Source organism: Panulirus ornatus, chromosome 33 (genome assembly GCF_036320965.1).
Source record: "Panulirus ornatus isolate Po-2019 chromosome 33, ASM3632096v1, whole genome shotgun sequence".
In the NCBI taxonomy this organism is placed as follows: domain Eukaryota; kingdom Metazoa; phylum Arthropoda; class Malacostraca; order Decapoda; family Palinuridae; genus Panulirus; species Panulirus ornatus.
Genome location: NC_092256.1, coordinates 4,414,800 through 4,440,041, shown reverse-complemented (window position 1 = coordinate 4,440,041; position 25,242 = coordinate 4,414,800). Strand labels below are relative to the sequence as shown.

At 40.7% G+C, this 25,242-nt stretch overlaps 1 protein-coding gene across 1 annotated transcript in view; it reads right to left on the bottom strand.

Annotated features, from left to right (window-relative positions):
• The window catches only part of LOC139759415 (cytochrome P450 2J3-like), a 150,468-nt gene that overhangs the window by 4,190 nt on the left and 121,036 nt on the right, over positions 1-25,242 (bottom strand). The window contains 3 exon segments of the mRNA XM_071681507.1: positions 3,684-3,783; positions 3,785-3,803; positions 13,906-14,086. Coding sequence (XP_071537608.1) covers positions 3,684-3,783; positions 3,785-3,803; positions 13,906-14,086 — 300 coding nt within the window.

Here is a 25,242-nt window from a genome sequence, read left to right as displayed (position 1 = left end):
ACGCTTCACATGCCTTGATTCAATCCACTGACAGCACGTCAACCCCGGTATACCACATCGCTCCAATTCACTCTATTCCTTGCCCTCCTTTCACCCTCCTGCATGTTCAGGCCCCGATCACTCAAAATCTTTTTCACACCATCTTTCCACCTCCAATTTGGTCTCCCTCTTCTCCTCGTTCCCTCCACCTCCGACACATATATGCTCTTGGTCAATCTTTCCTCACTCATTCTCTCCATGTGCCCAAACCATTTCAAAACACCCTCTTCTGCTCTCTCAACCACGCTCTTTTCATTTCCACACATCTCTCTTACCCTTACGTTACTTACTCGATCAAACCACCTCACACCACACATTGTCCTCAAACATCTCATTTCCAGCACATCCATCCTCCTGCGCACAACTCCATCCATAGCCCACGCCTCGCAACCATACAACATTGTTGGAACCACTATTCCTTCAAACATACCCATTTTTGCTTTCCGAGATAATGTTCTCGACTTCCACACATTCTTCAAGGCTCCCAGAATTTTCGCCCCCTCCCCCACCCTATGATCCACTTCCGCTTCCATGGTTCCATCCGCTGCCAGATCCACTCCCAGATATCTAAAGCACTTCACTTCCTCCAGTTTTTCTCCATTCAAACTCACCTCCCAATTGACTTGACCCTCAACCCTACTGTACCTAATAACCTTGCTCTTATTCACATTTACTCTTAACTTTCTTCTTCCACACACTTTACCAAACTCAGTCACCAGCTTCTGCAGTTTCTCACATGAATCAGCCACCAGCGCTGTATCATCAGCGAACAACAACTGACTCACTTCCCAAGCTCTCTCATCCCCAACAGACTTCATACTTGCCCCTCTTTCCAAAACTCTTGCATTTACCTCCCTAACAACCCCATCCATAAACAAATTAAACAACCATGGAGACATCACACACCCCTGCCGCAAACCTACATTCACTGAGAACCAATCACTTTCCTCTCTTCCTGCACGTACACATGCCTTACATCCTCGATAAAAACTTTTCACTGCTTCTAACAACTTGCCTCCCACACCATATATTCTTAATACCTTCCACAGAGCATCTCTATCAACTCTATCATATGCCTTCTCCAGATCCATAAATGCTACATACAAATCCATTTGCTTTTCTAAGTATTTCTCACATACATTCTTCAAAGCAAACACCTGATCCACACATCCTCTACCACTTCTGAAACCACACTGCTCTTCCCCAATCTGATGCTCTGTACATGCCTTCACCCTCTCAATCAATACCCTCCCATATAATTTACCAGGAATACTCAACAAACTTATACCTCTGTAATTTGAGCACTCACTCTTATCCCCTTTGCCTTTGTACAATAGCACTATGCACGCATTCCGCCAATCCTCAGGCACCTCACCATGAGTCATACATACATCAAATAACCTTACCAACCAGTCAACAATACAGTCACCCCCTTTTTTAATAAATTCCACTGCAATACCATCCAAACCTGCTGCCTTGCCGGCTTTCATCTTCCGCAAAGCTTTTACTACCTCTTCTCTGTTTACCAAATCATTTTCCCTAACCCTCTCACTTTGCACACCACCTCGACCAAAACACCCTATATCTGCCACTCTATCATCAAACACATTCAACAAACCTTCAAAATACTCACTCCATCTCCTTCTCACATCACCACTACTTGTTATCACCTCCCCATTTGCGCCCTACTGAAGTTCCCATTTGCTCCCTTGTCTTACGCACTTTATTTACCTCCTTCCAGAACATCTTTTTATTCTCCCTAAAATTTAATGATACTCTCTCACCCCAACTCTCATTTGCCCTTTTTTTCACCTCTTGCACCTATATACATATATATATATATATATATATATAAATATATATATATATATATATATATATATATATATATTTCTTTCTTTCATACTATTCGCCATTTCCCGCATTAGCGAGGTAGCGTTGAGAACAGAGGACTGGGCCCTTGAGGGAATATCCTCACCTGGGCCCCTTCTCTGTTCCCTCTTTTGGAAAATTAAAAAAAAAAAAAAGTGAGAGGGGAGGATTTCCAGCCCCCCGCTCCCTTCCCTTTTAGTCGCCTTCTACGACACGCAGGGAATACGTGGGAAGTATTCTTTCTCCCCTATCCCCAGGGATACATATATATATATATATATATATATATATATATATATATATATATATATATATATATATATATATATATATATATGTATATATATATATGTATATATATATATATATATATATATATATATATATATATATATATATATATATATATATATATATATATATATATATATATATATATATATGTATATATATATATATATATATATATATATATATATATATATATATATATATATATATATATATTTTTTTTTTTCATACTATTCGCCATTTCCCGCGATAGCGAGGTAGCGTTAAGAACAGAGGACTGGGCCTTTGAGGGAATACCCTCACCTGGCCCCCTTCTCTGTTCCTTCTTTTGGAAAATTAGAAAAAAAAAAAAAAAAAAAAAGCGAGAGGGGAGGATTTCCAGCCCCCCGCTCCCTTCCCTTTTAGTCGCCTTCTACGACACGCAGGGAATACGTGGGAAGTATTCTTTCTCCCCTATCCCCAGGGATAATATATACACACACATGAATACATATATCTATATATATATATATATATATATATATATATATATATATATATATATATATATAGATATATGAATTTATATGTGTGTATATGAGTGGTTGGGCCAATCTTCGTCTGTTTTCTTGCGGTACCTCGCAGACGCGGGAAACAGCGATTGAGTATAATAAATTGAAAATAGATGAATAGATATTTATTTACATATTCAAAAGTCTTTCCGTTAGATGCCTATTAATCAATACGTAATGTGATATTGCCCGTTGACCATCTCTCCTACTCATATACCTATGCTTATGTATATCTCTCTTTTTACGCCAGGTATTCCCCATCAACAGCCTTTTCTTCATGACACAATCCCAGAAGCTCTTTACCATATATATTCACAACACTGAATACCTCATGCCACTTTACTTACCTATGCATTTACATCACCTCACTCATCACTAATACATATATACACAAGGACATATTAATACTTGTTCACCCTCATCCATTCTTGGCGTAACCCCTCCCCACGGGAAATAGTTTCGCCAACTTCTACGATAGTGAAGTAGCACCAGGAAACAGACGAAGAAAGCCCACTTCCGCTAACACTCTTTCTCTTGCTGTCGACAGAATGACCAGTGAGTATATTTACCACAGCATATACTACCAACATTATAATCAGCGAGCATAATGACTACAGTATCTACTGCCGACATGATGAACAGTGAGAATGGTGACTACTGTGTATGTTGTTAACATAAAGTGTGCAAAATGACTACAGCATGTACTGCCTACATTGTAATCAGTGAGTATAATGACCACAATATTTACCGACAACAGTATAATCATTGAGTGTTATGTCTACAGTGTCTACTGCCGATATACTGAATAGCAAGCATAAAGTCTACAGGATCTTTTGCCCATATAATGAACGGTGAGAAGACTTCTTGACTGCATCATACAACATTGACATCATAAACAGTGGTTACGCCTGGAGCAGTGTATTACATTACCTTTGGGGATGAAGTATCCGGCCAGATAGCAGTCCTCTAGTGCACTGTGCGGCAAGGAGAACCCGATCAGTTTGAATGTCCGCTGTATCTCATGTATTACAGGCCAGAGTATACGGCAGACTACACCAGGGGACAGAGTTAAAACGTCAGATGTCATCACGTACATATTGAATCTTTCATATTGAATTTTTCATATTGAATTTTTCATATTGAATTTTTCATATTGAATTTTTCATATTGAATTTTACCAGAATAAAAAAAATATTTAGTATGAGATAAATACTAACAATGAATAAGATATATTTCAACAACGAGTATATATAATGCAACAATAAATGAGTTATAATCGTAAGAGCAAATAAATACAATAACGGCAGATAAGAACAGCTTGCACACGTGAAAAGAAACGTATCATATGTATGTGTGGGAAGTAATCATCCAGATAGAAAAGAAAATAAAGAAAATGGGAGAAAAGATATTAGAAAATATGGTAAACAAAAAAGACAAACACAAAGAGACATACATACAACAACGTCGTTGAATGTGACGCAGACACAAGCAGGATTCAATTCCGGGCGTGACACTCGCCACAGCCAACCCAGTTGTCCATCCTCCCTTCGAGGTTGATAGATAAGTGAGTACCTGGCTTAGGTTAGTGTGTGTGTGTGTGTGTCTGTGTGTGTGTGTGTGTGTGTGTGTGTGTGTTTGTGTGTGTGTGTATGTGTGTGTGTGTGTGTTTGTATGTGTGTGTGTGTGTGTGTGTGTGTCTGTGTGTGCGTGTGTGTGTGTGTGTGTGAACATTAGAGCAAAACCTTGCTGCATAACGGTAAGATAATATCTTACCAATTCTGTGCGAAACAGTGTGACACCACGGACGAAGGTTTTTGAAAAATACCTATAGGATCTGGCCTCACAGTAGTATCTTTGCTTTCATGCTATCGTAATTCATTGATTTTTAGTGATATTTCCTATCATTTCCCAATATGAGTGTCACATTGTAGTCATATTTCGATGAGAGAAACTAAAGAGTGGGGCTACCATAATTATTAGAAAATTTATCTTACGTTCACGCTTCCCACCTCACGCGCCACCTGTCGTACTGATCGTATCGAATTTCATCGGACCAATCCGTGATGATACTTTTTTCAACGTATGTACATTTATACAAGGTTTAAAAGACGGAACGAAACGAGTGAAAAACCCTCTCTATATGTAACAAGCAAACATCGCAAACACACACACACACGCATACACACACATGAGGAATGGGAGAAATTAAATTGAAAATGGATGGCGAGAGATGGGTAGCTCTTTTGTGCTTATGCAACTGGTCATAAGAACAAAGATCATAAGAGGCAAGTGTTTTGGGAGAAGCAGAGTGTGTCGTTAGTGTTGGTGATGGGTGATGATTATACAAAGACAAATAACGTAGCAGATGAGGGTATAATTAGTGCACATGGAGTAATTAGTGTCATGAATGGAAATAGTGAGGAGCTTGTAGAGTTTTGTGCTGAAAAAATACTAGTATTGGGAAAACATGCTTTAAAAGGAATAGAAAAGGAATATTTACACAAGTAAACGTATGTGAGTAGGAGAGATGGTCAACGAGCACTATTGGATTACATATTAATTGATAGGCGTGTAAAAGATAGACGTTTGGATGTAAATGGGCTGAGAGGGGCAGCTGGTGAGATGTCTGATCATTATCTTGCGGAGGCGAAGGTGAAGATTTGTAGAGATTTTCGTAAAAGAGAAAATACTGGAAGGGCAAGAGAGTGGTGAGAGTAAATGAGCTTGGAAAGGATACTTGTGTAAAGAAATACCTGAAGAAAGTGTATTTAGAATGGCAAAAGGTGAGAGTCAATGCAACCAGGGGAGTGGGTGAGGAATGGGAGGTATTTAGGGAAGCAGTGATGGCATGGGCAAGAGATGTATGGGACATGCAAAAGGTGGCAGGTGGCCAGATCAGAAAGGGTAGTGAGTGGTGGATGAAGAAGTCAAGTTGTTAGTGAAAGAGAAAAGAAAGGCGTTAGAGCGGAACTTACAGAGGAATGGAAATGATTGGATGATATATAAGAGGAAGCGGTGGGAGGTCAGAAGGAAGGTGCAGGGTTTTGAAAACAAGGCAAATGAGAGTTGGGGTGAGCGATTATGAGTAAACTTTAGGTAGAATAAAAAGATGTTTTGGAAGGAGGTAAATAATGTGTGAAAGACAAAACAACAAATGGGAATACCGGTGAAGTGGGCAGAAGAGGAAGTGATGGCAAGGTAGTGATGAAGTGAGGAGATGGAGTGAGTATTTTGAAGGATTATTAGATTTGTGTGATGATAGAGTGTAAGGTGTTTTGGTCGAGGTGGTATGCGAAGTGAGAGTTATGGAGAGCGGTTTGTGAAAACAGAAGACGTAGTGAAAGCCTTGCGTAATATAAGTGCGGTGAAGCGACTGGGGTTAGACGGTACTGCACTTGAATTCATTAAGAAATGGGTGACTGTGCTTTTGATTGGTTGGTAAGAATTTTCAGTATCTGTATGTATTGTGGCGAGGTGCATGATGATTGGCGGAATGCATGTATAGTGCCAACGTATAAAGGCAAAGGGATGAAGGTGAGCGTTTATGCTACAGAGGGATAAGTTTGATGAATATACCTGATAAGTCATATGGGAGGGTATTGACTGAGAAGATGAAGGCATGTGCAAAGCATCAGATTGGGAAGGAGCAGTGTGGTTTCAGAAGTGGTAGGTGTTTGCTGTAAAGAATACCTGTGAGAAATACTTAGAAAAACAAATGGATCTGTATGTGGTATTTATGGATCTAGAGAAAGAATGTGACATGGTTGATAGAGATGCTTTGAGTAAAATCTTAAGAATATGTGGTGTGCGAGGGAACCTGCTGAAAGTAGTGACAAGCCTTTAAAATAGATGTAAGGCTTGCGCACGAGTAGGAAAAGAGGAGAGTGAATGGTTTCAAGTAAAGATTTTTCTGCTGTAGGGGTGTGTGATGTCACCATGGTAGTTGAATTTGTTTATGGATGGGATGAGATGTAGGTAAATGCAAGAGTTTTGGAGAGAGGGGCAAGCATGCAGTCTGTGGGGGATAAGAGGGCCTGGGAAGTGAGTCAGTTGCTTGCTGATGATACAGCACTGGTAGCAGATTCGAATGAGAAACGTTTTTTTATGTTGAAGGCCCCAGTCACGGAAGAAAATTCACATTAAGGTTGGGCCTTAATTGAAATATAGAGAAATATGGAACGAAAAGGACATAGGAAAGTATTTACGAATTTTTTAGAAAGTGAAAGACCCTGTCTTTTGAGATGTGCCAGGTTATAATTATTGGGAAAGAAATCAGAAGGCAGAAAATTCCAAGGTTTCGACGTGTAGGGAAGGAAGCAGTTTTCAGAATGGCCAACTCTTGAGTTGCGGATAGCCACACAATAATCATGTGACGCACCAGCTTGCCGAGAATTGCGTGGTCTAGATAGTGGTATGGGCTCACAAACAGCCAGCTCTTGGGAGCAAAAACCAAAGTAATACATATAAAAGAGGGAAAGTGAACCAACGTTGCGGAATAGGGCAAGGTGGTCAAGTTTGGAAGTTAGCGTGGGACAGTTTATAAATTGGACTGTTATCGACTCAACTCTGTAAAGTAAGGATGCAGAGCTAGAACTACCTCATTGTGAGAGCAGTATTCCATACAAGGACGAATCAGTCCATTGTATAATGTGAGCAACTGTTCAGAAGAGAAGTTTCAACATCTAAACAGGACACCCAGTTTCTTAGACGCAGACTTAGTTATTCTTGTAATGTGAGGTTTCCAAGAAAAAGTGAATGTTATAGTAATGATAAGTATGTACATTGAACTAAGAGATGGAATTACAGAACCGTCAAAGAAGAGACGAGAGCTGTGAGGAGTTTTCGATATAGAGATGTATAGAAACTGAGTCTTGAAGGCAATAAACATAAATAGATATTGTGTTGCTCACTAAGATATCCTGTCCAAGTCTGAGTTTGATTAGGAAGCTGTGCAAAGACGAGATGCAAATCGAGAGAGAGAAGAGGGAACAGAATTAAAGGATGTGGATGAATGCGGTGTTGAGTCGTCACTGCATGAGTGCATTAGATCATTTGTGGAGGAGAGGTAATCTTTGAAAAACAAGAAGAAAAAGTGTAGGGAAAAGGACAGAACCTTGAGGGACACCGCTGTTGATGAAGGAAATGGGGGAGGCTGATTCATCAACAACCACAGAGATAGATCGGCCAGAGAGGAAGTTAGATATCAAGGAGCAGAGCGAGGAAGGTAAGCCAAAAATGGAGGGTTTAGAGATGAGACCCCGATGCCACACCCTGTCAAAATCCTCAGATATGTCGAGGGCAGCCACACATGCCCCCCAAAAATCTTTCAGGTGTGATGACTAGACATTAGCAAGATAGGAAAGAATAACACCAGTGGATCTCGCCTTACGGAACCCATACAGGTCATTCAAGAGTTTAAGGAAGGATTCAAAGACTTTGGAAATGATAGATATGAAAGAAATAGGACGATAGTTGGAGGCCCCAGAACGGTCACCCTTCCTAGGGATGGGATGTATCAATGCACGCCTCCAAGAAGGAAAAGTTTTGGTTTTTAACAGAAATGGAAACAGACGAGCAAGCACAGGTGCAAGATCGGAGGCACACTCCTTCAGTACACGGGGATGGATGCCTTGCCTGTGTCCAGAGAAAAGCCCTTTTCGGACAGTCCGAAAAAAAATTACGGGAAGGGGCATAGAATTAATAAGAGGAGCATTAGGGGTGAAGGAATGCTTGTATTTCAAGGTGGAGTTAGTGGAGAAACGGGAACCAAAGAGAGTTACTTTGTCTACGGGAGAGACAGCTATAGTACTGGCAAGGTGGAAAAGTGAAGGGAAGTTAGAGCGACAGAAGTTGTTATAGAAGCTCTTAGCTAAAGACCAGAGAGACCAATCAAAGGATGACAAGGAGACGGTTGTCGCATTTCCTTTGAATAAAGGAACGCTTCGCCTCACGGATAACGTGCTTGCAGCGATTACGAGCAGTGATCAAAACTGAATGGGAAGCAGAGGAAAGAAAGTTTTCCAAGCACGATATGCCTGATCCCTTGTCTGAATGGCCTCAGAATAGGAACGGTTGAACCATTAACTGAATGAAGTGATCTTGGAGGATCAGAGGATAAATACTTTCATTCCCGCAAGAGTAACCTCTGCTATGTGTTTGGCAGAGACAGAAGTATCACCACACAAGAAACAGTAATTTACCGAAGGAAAGTCAGAGAAGAAGTTATTCCAGTCAGCTTTGTTGAGGTGCCAGTATTTATGCTTAGACGGGGCTGCTGGAGAGGAAGGTGACGGTAGAATAGAAACATTTATGAGAGTGTGATCAGATGAACCAAGCTCTTTCTTTTTTGATCATACGAGGAGTAGTTTATAATCTATAGAAAACCTACCCACCCAGGCAGTTATCTACATTCTTTTCAGCATTTATCCAGATCAAATTAAGAGGAGCGTTACTTTCAGTAAATTCCTAAGAGCCCTCAGATATGCAGCCCACAATACTTAGACCACAAATTTTGCACAATATAGAATCAATGTGGAACACGTTATAGAATAATTCAAAAGGATATGCCAGTGATATCGCTTTTTTAACACGTCTGTAAATGTCTCTTATCGTATAATAAAAGTCATTAATGCTTGCCCTAATTGTATTTGTGATAACCACCATTTGCACCTGAAAACATTCAACACTTCACGTCACTCTACTATGATCCAGTAGTGTTACCAGCTCAGTTGACATAAACATACTTGGCACGCACTCGTGAACTCCAGTGGCCAAGTGTACATATTCATACTCGTTTGCCGTCATCCTTCCTCGACGCCACCCCGTCCCACAGGAAGCAGTAAAAATGTAGGAAATTAAATAAAATAAAAATAACGTAGAGTCTTCTCTTCTGCCCCACTCTTGATTGCCACCTCATGTATCAGCGAGGTAGCACCAGGAAACAGAAAAAGACAGCCCACATCCGGCAACATCCACACACAAGCTGTCATTTGCAATGCACCGAAAGTACCCCCGCCCTCCCCAAACAACATCAAGACCCCTAGAGACCTTTCCATGGTATATTCCGGACGTTTCATATTCCCTGGTTCGGCCCGTTGACAGCACGTCGACGCCAGTATTCCACATCTTTCTACTTCGCTTTATTCGATGCAATCCTTTCACACTCCTGTATGTTCGGGCCCCGATTGCTCAAAGCCTTTTTCATTCCATCCTTCCATCTCCAATTTGATTTCCACGATTTCCTTGTTGCCTTCACTTCTAACACGTATATCCTCTTCTTCAACCTTTTCTCACTCATTCTCACCATATGTTTGAAAAAATATAAATAATTTTTTATTATACTTAATCGCCGTCTCCTTCATCAGCGAGGTAGCGCAAGGAAACAGACAAGGGATGGCCCAGCCCACCAACATACACATGTATATATATAAACGCCCATACACGCACATATTCATAGGTATACACTTCAACGTATACATACATATACATACAGAGACATATAAAAATATGCACATGTATATATTCATAAATCTGCCGTCATCCATTCTCGTCGCAAACCCGCCACATAAGAAATGGCATCCCACTCCCCACTCCAGCGAGGTAGCGCTAGGAAAGGACAAAAAAGGCCACAATCGTTCACACTCAGTCTCTAGCTGTCATGTGTACTGCACCGAAACCACAGCTCCCTTTCGACATCCAGGCCCCATAGACATTTCCATGGTTTACCCTAGACGCTTCACATGCCCTGGCTTAATCCACCGACAGCACGTCGACCCGGGTATACCACATCGCTCCAATTCACTCTATTCCTTGCGAGCCTTTCACCCTCCTGTATGTTTAGGCCCCGATAGTTCAAAATCTTTTTCACTCCATCCTTCCAACTCCAAGTTGATCTCCCGCTTCTCCTTCTTTCCTCCACCTCTGACACATATATCCTCTTTGTCAACCTCTCCTCACTCATTCTCTCCATGTGTCCAAACCATTTCAACACACCCTCTTCAGCTCTCTTAACCACACTCTTTTTACCACCACACATCTCTCTTACACCTTTCATTACTTATTCGATCAAACTACCTCACACCACATATTGTCCTAAAACATTTCATATCCGACCCATCCACCCTCCTCCGCACGACCCTATCTACGGCCTAAGCCTCGAAGCCATAAAACATTGTTGGAAACATTATTCCTTCAAACATACCCATTTTTGCTTTCCGAGATAGCGTTCTTGCCTTCCACACATTCTTCAATGCTCCCAGAACCTTCACTCTCCCCCCACCCTGCGACTCACTTCCGCTTCCATGGTTCCATCCGCTGCTAAGTCCACTCCCAAATATCTAAAGCACTTCATTTCCTCCACTGTATCCCCTTACCTCCCAGTTAACTTGCCCCTGAATCCTAATGAACCTGATAACCTTGCTCTTATTTACATTTACTCTCAACTTTCTTCTTTCACTCACTTTACCAAACTCAGCAGCCTTTGCAGTTTCTCACCCGAATCAGCAACCAGCGCTGTATCATCAGCGAAGAACTGACTCACTTCCCATGCACTCTCATCCACAACAGACTGCCTGCTTGCCCCTCGCTCCAAAACTCTTGCATTCATCTCCCTAACCATCTAATCCATAAACAAGTTAAACAACCCTGGAGACATCACGCATCCCTGCCGTAAACCGACATTCACTGGGAACCAATCACTTTCCTCTCTTCCTACTCGTACACATGCCTTGGTAAAAACTTTCCACTGCTTCTAGCAACTTACCTCCCACACCGTATACTCTTAAAACCTTCCACAAAGCATCTCTATCAACCCTATCATATGTCCTCTGCAGATCCATAAATACCCCATACAAATCCACCTGTTTTTCTAAGTATTTCTGACATACATTCTTCAAAGCAAACACCTAATCCACACATCTCTACCAATCTGATGCTCTGTACATGCCTTTACCCTCTCAGTCAATACCCTTCCATACAATTTCTCAGGAATACCCAACAAACTTATGCCTCTGTAATTAGAACACTCACCTTTATCCCCTTTGCCTTTGTATAATGGCACTATGCATTCCGCCAATCCTCAGGCACTTCACCATGATCCATACATATACTGAATATACTTGCCAACCAATCAACAACACAGTCATCCCCGTTTTTAATAAATTCCATTGCAATACCATCCAAACCCACCGCCTTGCCGGCTTTCATCTTCCGCAAAGCTTTCTCTACCTCTTCTCTGTTTACCAAACCATTCTCCCTGACCCCCTCACTTCGCACACCACCTTGGCCAAAACACCCTATATCTGCCACTCTTATCATCAAACACATTCAACAAACCTTCAAAATACTCACTCCATCTCCTTCTCACTTTATCACTACTTGTCATTACCTTCCCATTTGCCCCTTCACCGATGTTCCCATTTGTTCTCTTGTATTACGCACTTTATTTACCTCCTCCAAAACGTCTTTTATTCTCCCTAAAATTCAATGATACTCCCTCACCCCAACTCTCATTTGCCCTCTTTTATAACCTCCTGCACCTTTCTCTTGACCTCCTGCCTCTTTCTTTTATACATCTCCCAATCATTTGTACTACTTCCCTTCAAAAATCGTCGAAACGCCTCTCTTCTCTTTCACTAACAATCTTACTTCTTCATTACACCACTCACTACCCTTTCTAATCTGCCCACCTCCCACCTTTCTCATGCCACATGCATCTTTTGTGCAAGCCATCACTGCCTCCCTAAATACTTTCCATTCCTTCCCCAGTCCCCTTACGTCATTTGCTCTTACCTTTTGCCATTCTGCACTCAATCTTTCCTGGTACGTCCTCACACAAGTCTCCTTTCCAAGCTCACTTACTCTCGCCACTCTCATCTCCCCAACATCCTCTCTTCTTTTGTGAAAACCTCTGCAAATCTTCACCTTCGCCTCCACAAGATAGTGATCAGACATCCCTCCAGCTACCCCTCTCAGCACATTAACATCCAAAAGTCTGTCTTTCACACGCCTATCAATTAGCACAATCCAATAACGCCCTCTGGCCATCTCTCCTACTCACATACGTATACTTATGTATATCTCTCTTGAACCATGTATTCCTAACGACCAGTCCTTTTTCAGCATGCAAATCCACAAGCTCCTAACTATTTCCTTTCACAACACTGAACACTCCATGTACACAAATTGTACCCTCAACTGCCTCATTGCTCTCCATTGCATTTAGATCACTCATCACTATATAACCCGGTCTCATGTATCACAGCTGCTAACACACTCATTCAGCTGCTCGAAAAACACTTGCCTCTCATGATCTTTCTTCTCATGAACAGGTGCATAGGCACCATTAATCACCCATCTCTCTCCATCCACTTTCAGTTTTACCTACATCAATCTATAGTTTACTTTCTTATACTGTATCACATATTCCAACAACTCCTGCTTTAGTAGGAGTGCTACTCCTTCCTTTGTTCTTGTCTACGCAGCAATCCCTGATTTTACTCCCAAGACATTCCTAAACCACTTTTCCCCTTATATGCTTTTCTTATGTCACAGTACAATGATCTCATCCCTTTAATCTTAAAACCTGAAGTGAAAAGACAAATAGTTGTTTTAAAGCAAAGAAACCTTAAGACATATTTTTCTTTCAATTTTTCTGCGGTAGTTCCATGTCCCCGTATTCGATTTCTAGAGATCCGACAATCCTTAGAAGAATTCTACCCGTATATGTCATAGTACTTTGAAACCTTGACGTTTTTGACGTCCGCTAACTGGGATATCCGTGTGTGTGGAAGACATTTTACAAATGAAAGTATTTCTTACAAAGATTTTACTGATGTTACCTGATGGTAGTGAGTTGGTGTTAAGTAAGTATATACCTAATTTTCTCCCCCTGCAAGCTCCCGTGCCAAATACCATTGCAGTAAGTATGTCCCTAACCTGTTCCCCTTACAATGTCCCCTACCAACCAAGATTAAATATATCCCTGATCTACTCCACATGTATTTTCATGATCATTCTTTAAACATTGCAAATAGATATTGGAAGATGTGTTTGCATGGGACGATGCTTTGATTTCAGTGGATAAAATCAACTTAAATGGTTCATATGCTCTTTGCACAAAGTCATGATACATCTACCAGATGGGCTCACTTACAGTTCTTTTTCAGAGAAGGAAGGTTGCTTGTCATTGCCCAACACCTGGTCCAGCTCCTGCTGGACGCGTTTCTGTGCGTCCGGATGTTTGGCCATCATATAGATCCCGAATGTCAATGTGCTAGAGGTTGTTTCCATCCCCGCCACAAACATTTCCATTATCACAGCCGTCATCTGATCCACTGTCGAGAAACAAAATGATATTGGTATTTCACAGCATCAATATAGAATAACCAAATTTCACAAGGTGATATATATATTATCATTATACTTAATCGCTGTTTCGCGCGTCAGCGAGATAGCGAAAGGAAAAAAAGACAAAAAATGGCCCAAGCACCCACATACACATACATAAACACCCATACACCCACATATACATACATATACATTTATATATATATATATATTAATATATATATATATGTGTATATATATATATATATATATATATATATATATATATATATATATATATATATATATATATATATATATATATATATATATATATATATATATATATATATATATATATATATTGTTAGGGAGGTGAATGCAAGAGTTTTGGAAAGAGGGGCAAGTATGAAGGCTGTTGTGGATGAGAGAGCTTGGGAAGTGAGTCAGTTGTCGTTCGCTGATGATACAGCGCTGGCGGCTGATTCATGTGAGAAACTGCAGAAGCTGGTGACTGAGTTTGGTAAAGTGTGTGAAAGAAGAAAGTTAAGAGTAAATGTGAATAAGAGCAAGGTTATTAGGTACAGTAGGGTTGAGGGTCAAGTCAATTGGGAGGTAAGTTTGAATGGAGAAAAACTGGAGGAAGTAAAGTGTTTTAGATATCTGGGATTGGATCTGGCAGCGGATGGAACCATGGAAGCGGAAGTGAATCATAGGGTGGGGGAGGGGGCGAAAATCCTGGGAGCATTGAAGAATGTGTCGAAGTCGAGAACATTATCTTGGAAAGCAAAAATGGGTATGTTTGAAGGAATAGTGGTTCCAACAATGTTGTATGGTTACTAGGCGTGGGCTATGGATAGAGTTGTGCGCAGGAGTGTGGATGTGCTGGAAATGAGATGTTTGAGGACAATGTGTGGTGTGAGGTGGATTGATCGAGTAAGTAATGTAAGGGTAAGAGAGATGTGTGGAAATAAAAAGAGCGTGGTGAGAGAGCAGAAGAGGTTGTTTTGAAATGGTTTGGGCACATGGAGAGAATGAGTGAGGAAAGATTAACCAAGAGGATATATGTGTCGGAGGTGGAGGGAACGAGAAGTGGGAGACCAAATTGGAGGTGGGAAGATGGAGTGAAAAAGATTTTGAGTGATCGGGGCCTAAACATGCAGGAGGGTGAAAGGCGTGCAAGGAATAGAGTGAATTGGATCGATGTGGTATACCGGGTTTGACGTGCTGTCAGTGGATTGAATCAGGGCATGTGAAGCGTCTGGGGTAAACCATGGAAAGCTGTGTGGGGCCTGGATGTGGAAAGGGAGCTGTGGTTTCGGGCATTATTGCATGACAGCTGGAGACTGAGTGTGAACGAATGGGGCCTTTGTTATCTTTTCCTAGCGCTACCTCGCACACATGAGGGGGGAGGGGGATGGTATTCCATGTGTGGCGAGGTGGCGATGGGAATGAATAAAGGCAGGCAGTGTGAATTGTGTGCATGGGTATATATGTATGTGTCTGTGTGTGTATATATATGTGTACATTGAGATGTATGGGTGTGTATGTTTGCGTGTGGGGACGTGTGTGTATATACATGTGTATGGGGGTGGGTTGGGCCATTCCTTTCTTCTGTTTCCTTGCGCTACCTCGCAAATGCGGGAGACAGCGACAAAGCAAAATAAAAAGAAATAAAATATATATATATATATATATATATATATATATATATATATATATATATATATATATATATATATATATATATATATATATATATTTTTTTTTTTTTTTTATACTATTCGCCATTTCCCGCGATAGCGAGGTAGCGTTAAGAACAGAGGACTGGGCCTTTGAGGGAATATCCTCACCTGGCCCTCTTCTCTGTTCCCTCTTTTGGAAAATTAAAAAAAAAAAAAACGAGAGGGGAGGATTTCCAGCCCCCCGCTCCCTTCCCTTTTAGTCGCCTTCTACGACACGCAGGGAATACGTGGGAAGTATTCTTTCTCCCCTATCCCCAGGGATATATATATATATATATATATATATATATATATATATATATATATATATATATATATATATATATATATATATATATATATATATATTCTTAATCCCCTATCCCTGGGGATAGGGGATTAAGAATACTTCCCACGTATTCCCTGCGTGTCGTAGAGGGCGACTAAAAGGGGAGAGAGCGGGGGCTGGAAATCCTCCTCTCACGTTTTTTTTTTTAATTTTCCAAAAGAAGTAACAGAGGGGGCCAGGTGAGGATATTCCAAAAAAGGCCCAGTCCTCTGTTCTTAACGCTACCTCGCTAATACGGGAAATAGCGAATAGTTTAAAAGAAAGAATATATATATATATACATATATATATATATATATATATATATATATATATATATATATATATATATATATATATATATATATATATATAAAGCTTTTTTTGTGGTCATGGGCATGTCATAGGACTGAAGAGTCAAAATCCATAACATGCACCATGTTGCAGTTTGTGGTCACTTCACTTCAACTGGACAGTAACACACAGTTTAGATTGATAGCTTTTGATGGCAATGTATATTTCATAGGTGCTCTTAAGAATGGTGCCAATTGTAGATGGTCAGGAGCATGAATATGCAAGGTTCATTGGCCTGTTAGTACTGCCATGATATTTCATGGGAACTTGAAGCATCCCAAGTTAGTGTGAGCTTTTGCACTTTTATTCAGTTCCTTTCATGTACTGCCAAAGAGACTTGTCTTACACCAAAGTTATGTGAAATAGTTTTGTTTTATATTCTCATCCTTATTATAATTACCACATATTTTTGTTAATGTTGTACTTGCTACAGTTGTTGTGTAAGCATATTTGATTGCTGTAAGAAATTAAGGCTAGGGGCTGTGGTAGGACATACTGTAGAGGGCCAGGAGGGGTGTATAGGGGATAGGGGAGAAAGAATACTTCCCACGTATTCCCTGCGTGTCGCAGAAGGTGACTAAAAGGGGAGGGAGCGGGGGGCTGGAAAAACTCCCCTCTTTTTTTTTTTTTTCAATTTTCCAAAAGAAGGAACAGAGAAGGGGGCCAGGTGAGGATATTCCCTCAGAGGCCCAGTCCTCTGTTCTTAACGCTACCTTGCTAATGTGGGAAATGGCGAATAGTTTGAAAGAAAAAGAAAAAAAAAAAAAAAAAAAAAAAAATATATATATATATATATATATATATATATATATATATATATATATATATATATATATATATATATATATATATATATATATATATATTTCTTTCTTTCATTCTATTCGCCATTTCCCGCATTAGCGAGGTAGCGTTGAGAACAGAGGACTGGGCCCTTGAGGGAATATCCTCACCTGGGCCCCTTCTCTGTTCCCTCTTTTGGAAAATTAAAAAAAAAGTGAGAGGGGAGGATTTCCAGCCCCCCGCTCCCTCCCCTTTTAGTCGCCTTCTACGACACGCAGGGAATACGTGGGAAGTATTCTTTCTCCCCTATTCCCAGGGATATATATATATATATATATATATATATATATATATATATATATATATATATATATATATATATATATATGGATGGCATTGCAGTGGAATTTATATATATATATATATATATATATATATATATATATATATATATATATATATATATATATATATATATATATATACATATATATATATATATATATATATATATATATATATATATATATATATATATATATATATATATATATATATAACCTTACTAACCAGTTAACAACACAGTCACCCCCTTTTTTAATAAATTCCACAGCAATACCATCCAAACCTGCTGCCTTGCCGGCTTTCATTTTCCGCAAAACTTTTACTACCTCTTCTCTGCTTACCAAATCTTTTTCCCATATAATTTCTCCCATATAAGTTCCCGGGAATACTCAACAAACTTACACCTCTGTAATTTGAACACTTTTTTCTTCTTTGCCTTTCTACAATAGCACTATGCAAGCATTCTGCCAATGCTCAGGCACCTCATCATGAGTCATACATACATTAAATAGCCTTTCTAACCAGTTAACAACACAGTCACCCCCTTTTTTAATAAATTCCACTGCAATACCATTCAAGCCCGCCGCCTTGCCGGCTTTCATTTTCCGCAAAGCTTTTACTACCTCTTCTCTCTTTACCAAATCTTTCTCCATAACTCTCTCACTTTGCACACCACCTCGACCAAAACACCCTATATCTGTCACTCTATCATCAAACACATTCAACAAGCCTCCAAAATACTCACTCCATCTCCTCACATTACCACTACTTGTTATCGCCTTCCCATTAGCCCCCTTCAATGATGTTCCCATGTGTTCCCTTGTCTTCCGGATTTCATACTTCCTTCCAAAACATCTTTATATTCTCCCTAAAATTTAATGATACTCTCTCACCCCAACTCTCATTTCCCCTATTCTTCACCTCTTGCACCTTTCTCTTGACCTCCCGTCCCTTTCTTTTATACGTCTCCCAGTCATTTGCACTATTTCCCTGCAAAACCTGTCCAAATGCCTCTCTCTTCTCTTTCACTAATCATCATACTTCTTCATCCCACCACTCGCTACCCTTTCTAGTCTGTCCACCTCCAACGCTTCTCATGCCACAAGCATCTTTTGCGCAAGCTATCACGGCTTCCCTAAATACACCCCATTCCTCCCCCACTCCCCTTACGTCCTTAGTTCTCACCTTTTTCCATTCTGTACATAGTCTCTCCTGGTACTTCCTCACACAAGTCTCCTTCCCAAGCTCACTTACTCTCACCACTCTCTTCACCCTAACATTCTCTCTTCTTTTCTGAAAACCTCTTCTCCTGCGATTCTACAAAATAATGATCAGACATCCCCCCAGTTGAACCTTTCAGCACAATAACATCTAAAAGTCTCTCTCTCGCGCGCCTATCAATTAACACGTAATCCAATAACACTTTCTGACCATCTCTCCTACTTACATACGTATACTTATGTATACCTCTCTTTTTAAACCAGGTATTTCCAATCACCATTCCTTTTTCAGCTCACAAATCTACAAGCTCTTCATCATTTCCATTTACAACACTGAGCACCCCATGTGCACCAATCATTAGCTCAACTGCTACATTACTCACCTTTGCATTCGGATCACCCATCAATATAAACCGGTCTCGTGCATCAAAACTACTAACACACTCACTCAACTGCTCCCAAAACACTTGCCTCTCATGATCTTTCTTCTCATGCCCAGGTGCATATGCACCAATAATCACCCATCTCTCTCCATCCACTTTCAGTTTTATCAATACTCCCACCACTCCTGTTTCAGTAGTAGTTGCTCTTGTCCTCTCACTAACCCGTGACTTTACTCCCAAGATATTCCCAGACCACTCTTTCCATTTAACCTTGAGCTTCGTTTTACTCAGAGCCAAAACTTTCAAGTTCCTTTCCTCAAACATAACGCTTATCTCTCCTTTTTTCTCATCTTAGTTACATCCACACACATTTAGACACCCCAGTCTGAGCCTTCGAGGAGGATGAACACTCCCCATGTGACTCCTTTTTCTGTTTCCCCCTTTTAGAAAGTTATAATACACGGAGGGGAGGGTTTCTAGGCCTCCGCTCCCGTCCCCTTTAGTTGCCTTCTACGACACGTATGGAATGCGTGGAAAGTATTTTTTCTCTCCTATCCCCAGGGATAAATATAAGATATATAATATAAATAAATAAATACATATATATATATATATATATATATATATATATATATATATATATATATATATATATATATATATATATATCATATATATATTACGTGTTAATTGACAGGCGTGCGAAAGAGAGACTTTTGGATGTCAATGTGCTGAGAGGTGCAACTGGAGGGATGTCTGATCATTATCTTGTGGAGGCTAAGGTGAAGATTAGTATGGGTTTTCAGAAAAGAAGAGTGAATGTTGGGGTGAAGAAGGTGGTGAGAGTAAGTGAGCTTGGGAAGGAGACCTGTGTGAGGAAGTATCAGGAGAGACTGTGTACAGAATGGAAAAAGGTGAGAACAATGGAAGGGGAGTGGGGGAGGAATGGGATGTATTTAGGGAATCAGTGATGGATTGCGTAAAAGATGCTTGTGGCATGAGAAGAGTGGGAGGTGGGCTGCTTAGAAAGGGTAGTGAGTGGTGGGATGAAGAGGTAAGAGTATTAGTGAAAGAGAAGAGAGAGGCATTTGGACGATTTTTGCAGGGAAAAAATGCAATTGAGTGGGAGAAGTATAAAAGAAAGAGACAGGAGGTCAAGAGAAAGGTGCGAGAGGTGAAAAAAAGGGCAAATGAGAGTTGGGGTGAGAGACTATCAGTAAATTTTAGGGAGAATAAAAAGATGTTCTGGAGGGAGGTAAATAGGGTGCGTAAGACAAGGGAGCAAATGGGAACTTCAGTGAAGGGCGTAAATGGGGAGGTGATAACAAGTAGTGGTGATGTGAGAAGGAGATGGAATGAGTATTTTGAAGGTTTGTTGAATGTGTCTGATGACAGAGTGGCAGATATAGGGTGTTTGGGTCGAGGTGGTGTGCAAAGTGAGAGGGTTAGGGAAAATGATTTGGTAAACAGAGAAGAGGTAGTAAAAGCTTTGCGGAAGATGAAAGCCGGCAAGGCAGCAGGTTTGGATGGTATTGCAGTGGAATTTATTAAAAAAGGGGGTGACTGTGTTGTTGACTGGTTGGTAAGGTTATTTAATGTGTGTATGACTCATGGTGAGGTGCCTGAGGATTGGCGGAATGCGTGCATAGTGCCATTGTACAAAGGCAAAGGGGATAAGAGTGAGTGCTCAAATTACAGAGGTATAAGTTTGTTGAGTATTCCTGGTAAATTATATGGGAGGGTATTGATTGAGAGGGTGAAGGCATGTACAGAGCATCAGATTGGGGAAGAGCAGTGTGGTTTCAGAAGTGGTAGAGGATGTGTGGATCAGGTGTTTGCTTTGAAGAATGTATGTGAGAAATACTTAGAAAAGCAAATGGATTTGTATGTAGCATTTATGGATCTGGAGAAGGCATATGATAGAGTTGATAGAGATGCTCTGTGGAAGGTATTAAGAATATATGGTGTGGGAGGCAAGTTGTTAGAAGCAGTGAAAGGTTTTTATCGAGGATGTAAGGCATGTGTACGTGTAGGAAGAGAGGAAAGTGATTGGTTCTCAGTGAATGTAGGTTTGCGGCAGGGGTGTGTGATGTCTCCATGGTTGTTTAATTTGTTTATGGATGGGGTTGTTAGGGAGGTAAATGCAAGAGTCTTGGAAAGAGGGGCAAGTATGAAGTCTGTTGGGGATGAGAGAGCTTGGGAAGTGAGTCAGTTGTTGTTCGCTGATGATACAGCGCTGGTGGCGGATTCATGTGAGAAACTGCAGAAGCTGGTGACGGAGTTTGGTAAAGTGTGTGGAAGAAGAAAGTTAAGAGTAAATGTGAATAAGAGCAAGGTTATTAGGTACAGTAGGGTTGAGGGTCAAGTCAATTGGGAGGTGAGGTTGAATGGAGAAAAACTAGAGGAAGTGAAGTGTTTTAGATATCTGGGAGTGGATCTGTCAGCGGATGGAACCATGGAAGCGGAAGTGGATCATAGGGTGGGGGAGGGGGCGAAAATTTTGGGAGCCTTGAAAAATGTGTGGAAGTCGAGAACATTATCCCGGAAAGCAAAAATGGGTATGTTTGAAGGAATAGTGGTTCCAACAATGTTGTATGGTTGCGAGGCGTGGGCTATGGATAGAGTTGTGCGCAGGAGGATGGATGTGCTGGAAATGAGATGTTTGAGGACAATGTGTGGTGTGAGGTGGTTTGATCGAGTGAGTAACGTAAGGGTAAGAGAGATGTGTGGAAATAAAAAGAGCGTGGTTGAGAGAGCAGAAGAGGGTGTTTTGAAGTGGTTTGGGCACATGGAGAGAATGAGTGAGGAAAGATTGACCAAGAGGATATATGTGTCGGAGGTGGAGGGAACGAGGAGAAGAGGGAGACCAAATTGGAGGTGGAAAGATGGAGTGAAAAAGATTTTGTGTGATCGGGGCCTGAACATGCAGGAGGGTGAAAGGAGGGCAAGGAATAGAGTGAATTGGAGCGATGTGGTATACCGGGGTTGACGTGCTGTCAGTGGATTGAATCAAGACATGTGAAGCGTCTGGGGTAAACCATGGAAAGCTGTGTAGGTATGTATATTTGCGTGTGTGGACGTATGTATATACATGTGTATGGGGGGGTTGGGCCATTTCTTTCGTCTGTTTCCTTGCGCTACCTCGCAAACGCGGGAGACAGCGACAAAGTATAAAAAAAAAAAAAAAATATATATATATATATATATATATATATATATATATATATATATATATATATATATATATATATATATACATATGGGTGATTATTGGTGCATATGCACCTGGGCATGAGAAGATAGATCATGAGAGGCAAGTGTTTTGGGAGCAGCTGAATGAGTGCGTTAGTGGTTTTGATCCACAAGACCGGGTTGTAGTGATGGGTGATTTGAATGCAAAGGTGAGTAATGTGGCAGTTGAGGGAATAATTGGTATTCATGGGTTCTTCAGTGTTGTAACTGGAAATGGTGAAGAGCTTGTAGATTTGTGTGCTGAAAAAGGACTGGTGATTGGGAGTACCTGGTTTAAAAAGCGAGATATACATAATTATGCATAAGTATACTTTTGGATGTTAATGTGCTGAGAGGTGCAACTGGAGGGATGTCTGATCATTATCTTGTGGAGGCGAAGGTGAAGATTTGTAGGGGTTTTCAGAAAAGAAGAGAGAATGTTGGGGTGCAGAGAGTGGTGAGAGCAAATGAGCTTGGGAAGGCGACTTGTGTGAAGTACCAGGAGAGACTGAGTACAGAATGGAAAATGGTAAAAACAAAGTACGTAAGGGGAGTTGGGGAGGAATGGGATGTATTTAGGGAAGAAGTAATGGCTTGTGCAAAAGATGCTTGTGTCATGAGAAGAGTGGGAAGTGGGTTGATTAGAAAGGGTAGTGAGTGGTGGGATGAAGAAGTAAGATTATTAGTGAAAGAGAAGAGAGAGGCATTTGGCCGATTTTTGCAGGGAAAAAATGCAAATGAGTGGGAGATGTATAAATGAAAGAGGCAGGAGGTCAAGAGAAAGGTGCAAGAGGTGGAAAAGAGGGCAAATGAGAGTTGGGGTGAAAGAGTATCATTAAATTTTAGGGAGAATAAAAAGATGTTCTGGAAGGAGGTAAATAAAGTGCGTAAGACAAGGGAGCAAATGGGAACTTCAGTGAAGGGGGCTAATGGGGAGGTGATAACAAGTAGTGGTGATGTGAGAATGAGATGGAGTGAGTATTTTGAGGGTTTGTGAATGTGTTTGATGATAGAGTAGCAGATATAGGGTGTTTTGGTCGAGGTGGTGTGCAAAGTGAGAGGGTTAGGGAAAATGATTTGGTAAACAGAGAAGAGGTAGTAAAAGCTTTGCGAAAGATGAAAGCCGGCAAGGCAGCGGGTTTGGATGGTATTGCATTGGAATTAATTAAAAAAGGGGGTGACTGTATTGTTGACTGGTTGGTAAGGTTATTCATTGTATGTATGATTCATGGTGAGGTGCTTGAGGATTGGCGGAATGCTTCCATAGTGACATTGTACAAAGGCAAAGGGATCAAAGGTGAGTGCTCAAACTAGAGAAGTATAAGTATGTTGAGTATTCCTGGTAAATTATATGGGAGGGTATTGATTGAGAAGGTGAAGGCATGTACAGAGCATCACATTGGGGAAGAGCAGTGTGGTTTCAGAAATGGTAGAGGATGTGTGGATCAGGTGTTTGCTTTGAAGAATGTATGTGAGAAATACTTAGAAAAGCAAATGGATTTGTATGTAGCATTTATGGATCTGGAGAAGGCATATGATAGAGTTGATATAGATGCTCTGTGGAAGGTATTAAGAATATATGGTGTGGGAGGCAAGTTGTTAGATTTTTGCAGGGAAAAAATGCAATTGAGTGGCAGATGTAAAAAAGAAAGAGACAGGAGGTCAAGAGAAAGGTGCAAGAGGTGAAAAAGAGGGCAAATGAGAGTTGGGATGAGAGAGTATCATAAATTTTAGAGAGAATGAAAAGATGTTCTGGAAGGAGGTATATAAACCTGCGTAAGACAAGGGAGCAAATGGGAACTTCAGTGAAGGGCGCAAATGGGGAGGTGATAACAAGTAGTGGTGATGTGAGAAGGAGATGGAGTGAGTATTTTGAAGGTTTGTTGAATGTGTTTGATGATAGAGTGGCAGATATAGGGTGTTTTGGTCGAGGTGGTGTGCAAAGTGAGAGGGTTAGGGAAAATGATTTGGTAAACAGAGAAGAGGTAGTAAAAGCTTTGCGGAAGATGAAAGCCGGCAAGGCAGCAGGTTTGGATGGTATTGCAGTGGAACTTATCAAAAAAGGGGGTGACTGTATTATTGACTGGTTGGTAAGGTTATTTAATGTATGTATGACTCATGGTGAGGTGCCTGAGGATTGGCGGAATGCGTGCATAGTGCCATTGTACAAAGGCAAAGGGGATAAGAGTGAGTGCTCAAATTACAGAGGTATAAGTTTGTTGAGTGTTCCTGGTAAATTATATGGGAGGGTATTGATTGAGAGGGTGAAGGCATGTACAGAGCATCAGATTGGGGAAGAGCAGTGTGGTTTCAGAAGTGGTAGAGGATGTGTGGATCAGGTGTTTGCTTTGAAGAATGTATGTGAGAAATACGTAGAAAAGCAAATGGATTTGTATGTAGCATTTATGGATCTGGAGAAAGCATATGATAGAGTTGATAGAGATGCTCTGTGGAAGGTATTAAGAATATATGGTGTGGGAGGCAAGTTGTTAGAAGCAGTGAAAAGTTTTTATTGAGGATGTAAGGCATGTGTACGTGTAGGAAGAGAGGAAAGTGATTGGTTCTCAGTGAATGTAGGTTTGCGGCAGGGGTGTGTGATGTCTCCATGGTTGTTTAATTTGTTTATGGATGGGGTTGTTAGGGAGGTGAATGCAAGAGTTTTGGAAAGAGGGGCAAGTATGAAGTCTGTTGGGGATGAGAGAGCTTGGGAAGTGAGTCAGTTGTTGTTCGCTGATGATACATCGTTGGTGGCTGATTCATGTGAGAAACTGCGGAAGCTGGTGACTGAGTTTGGTA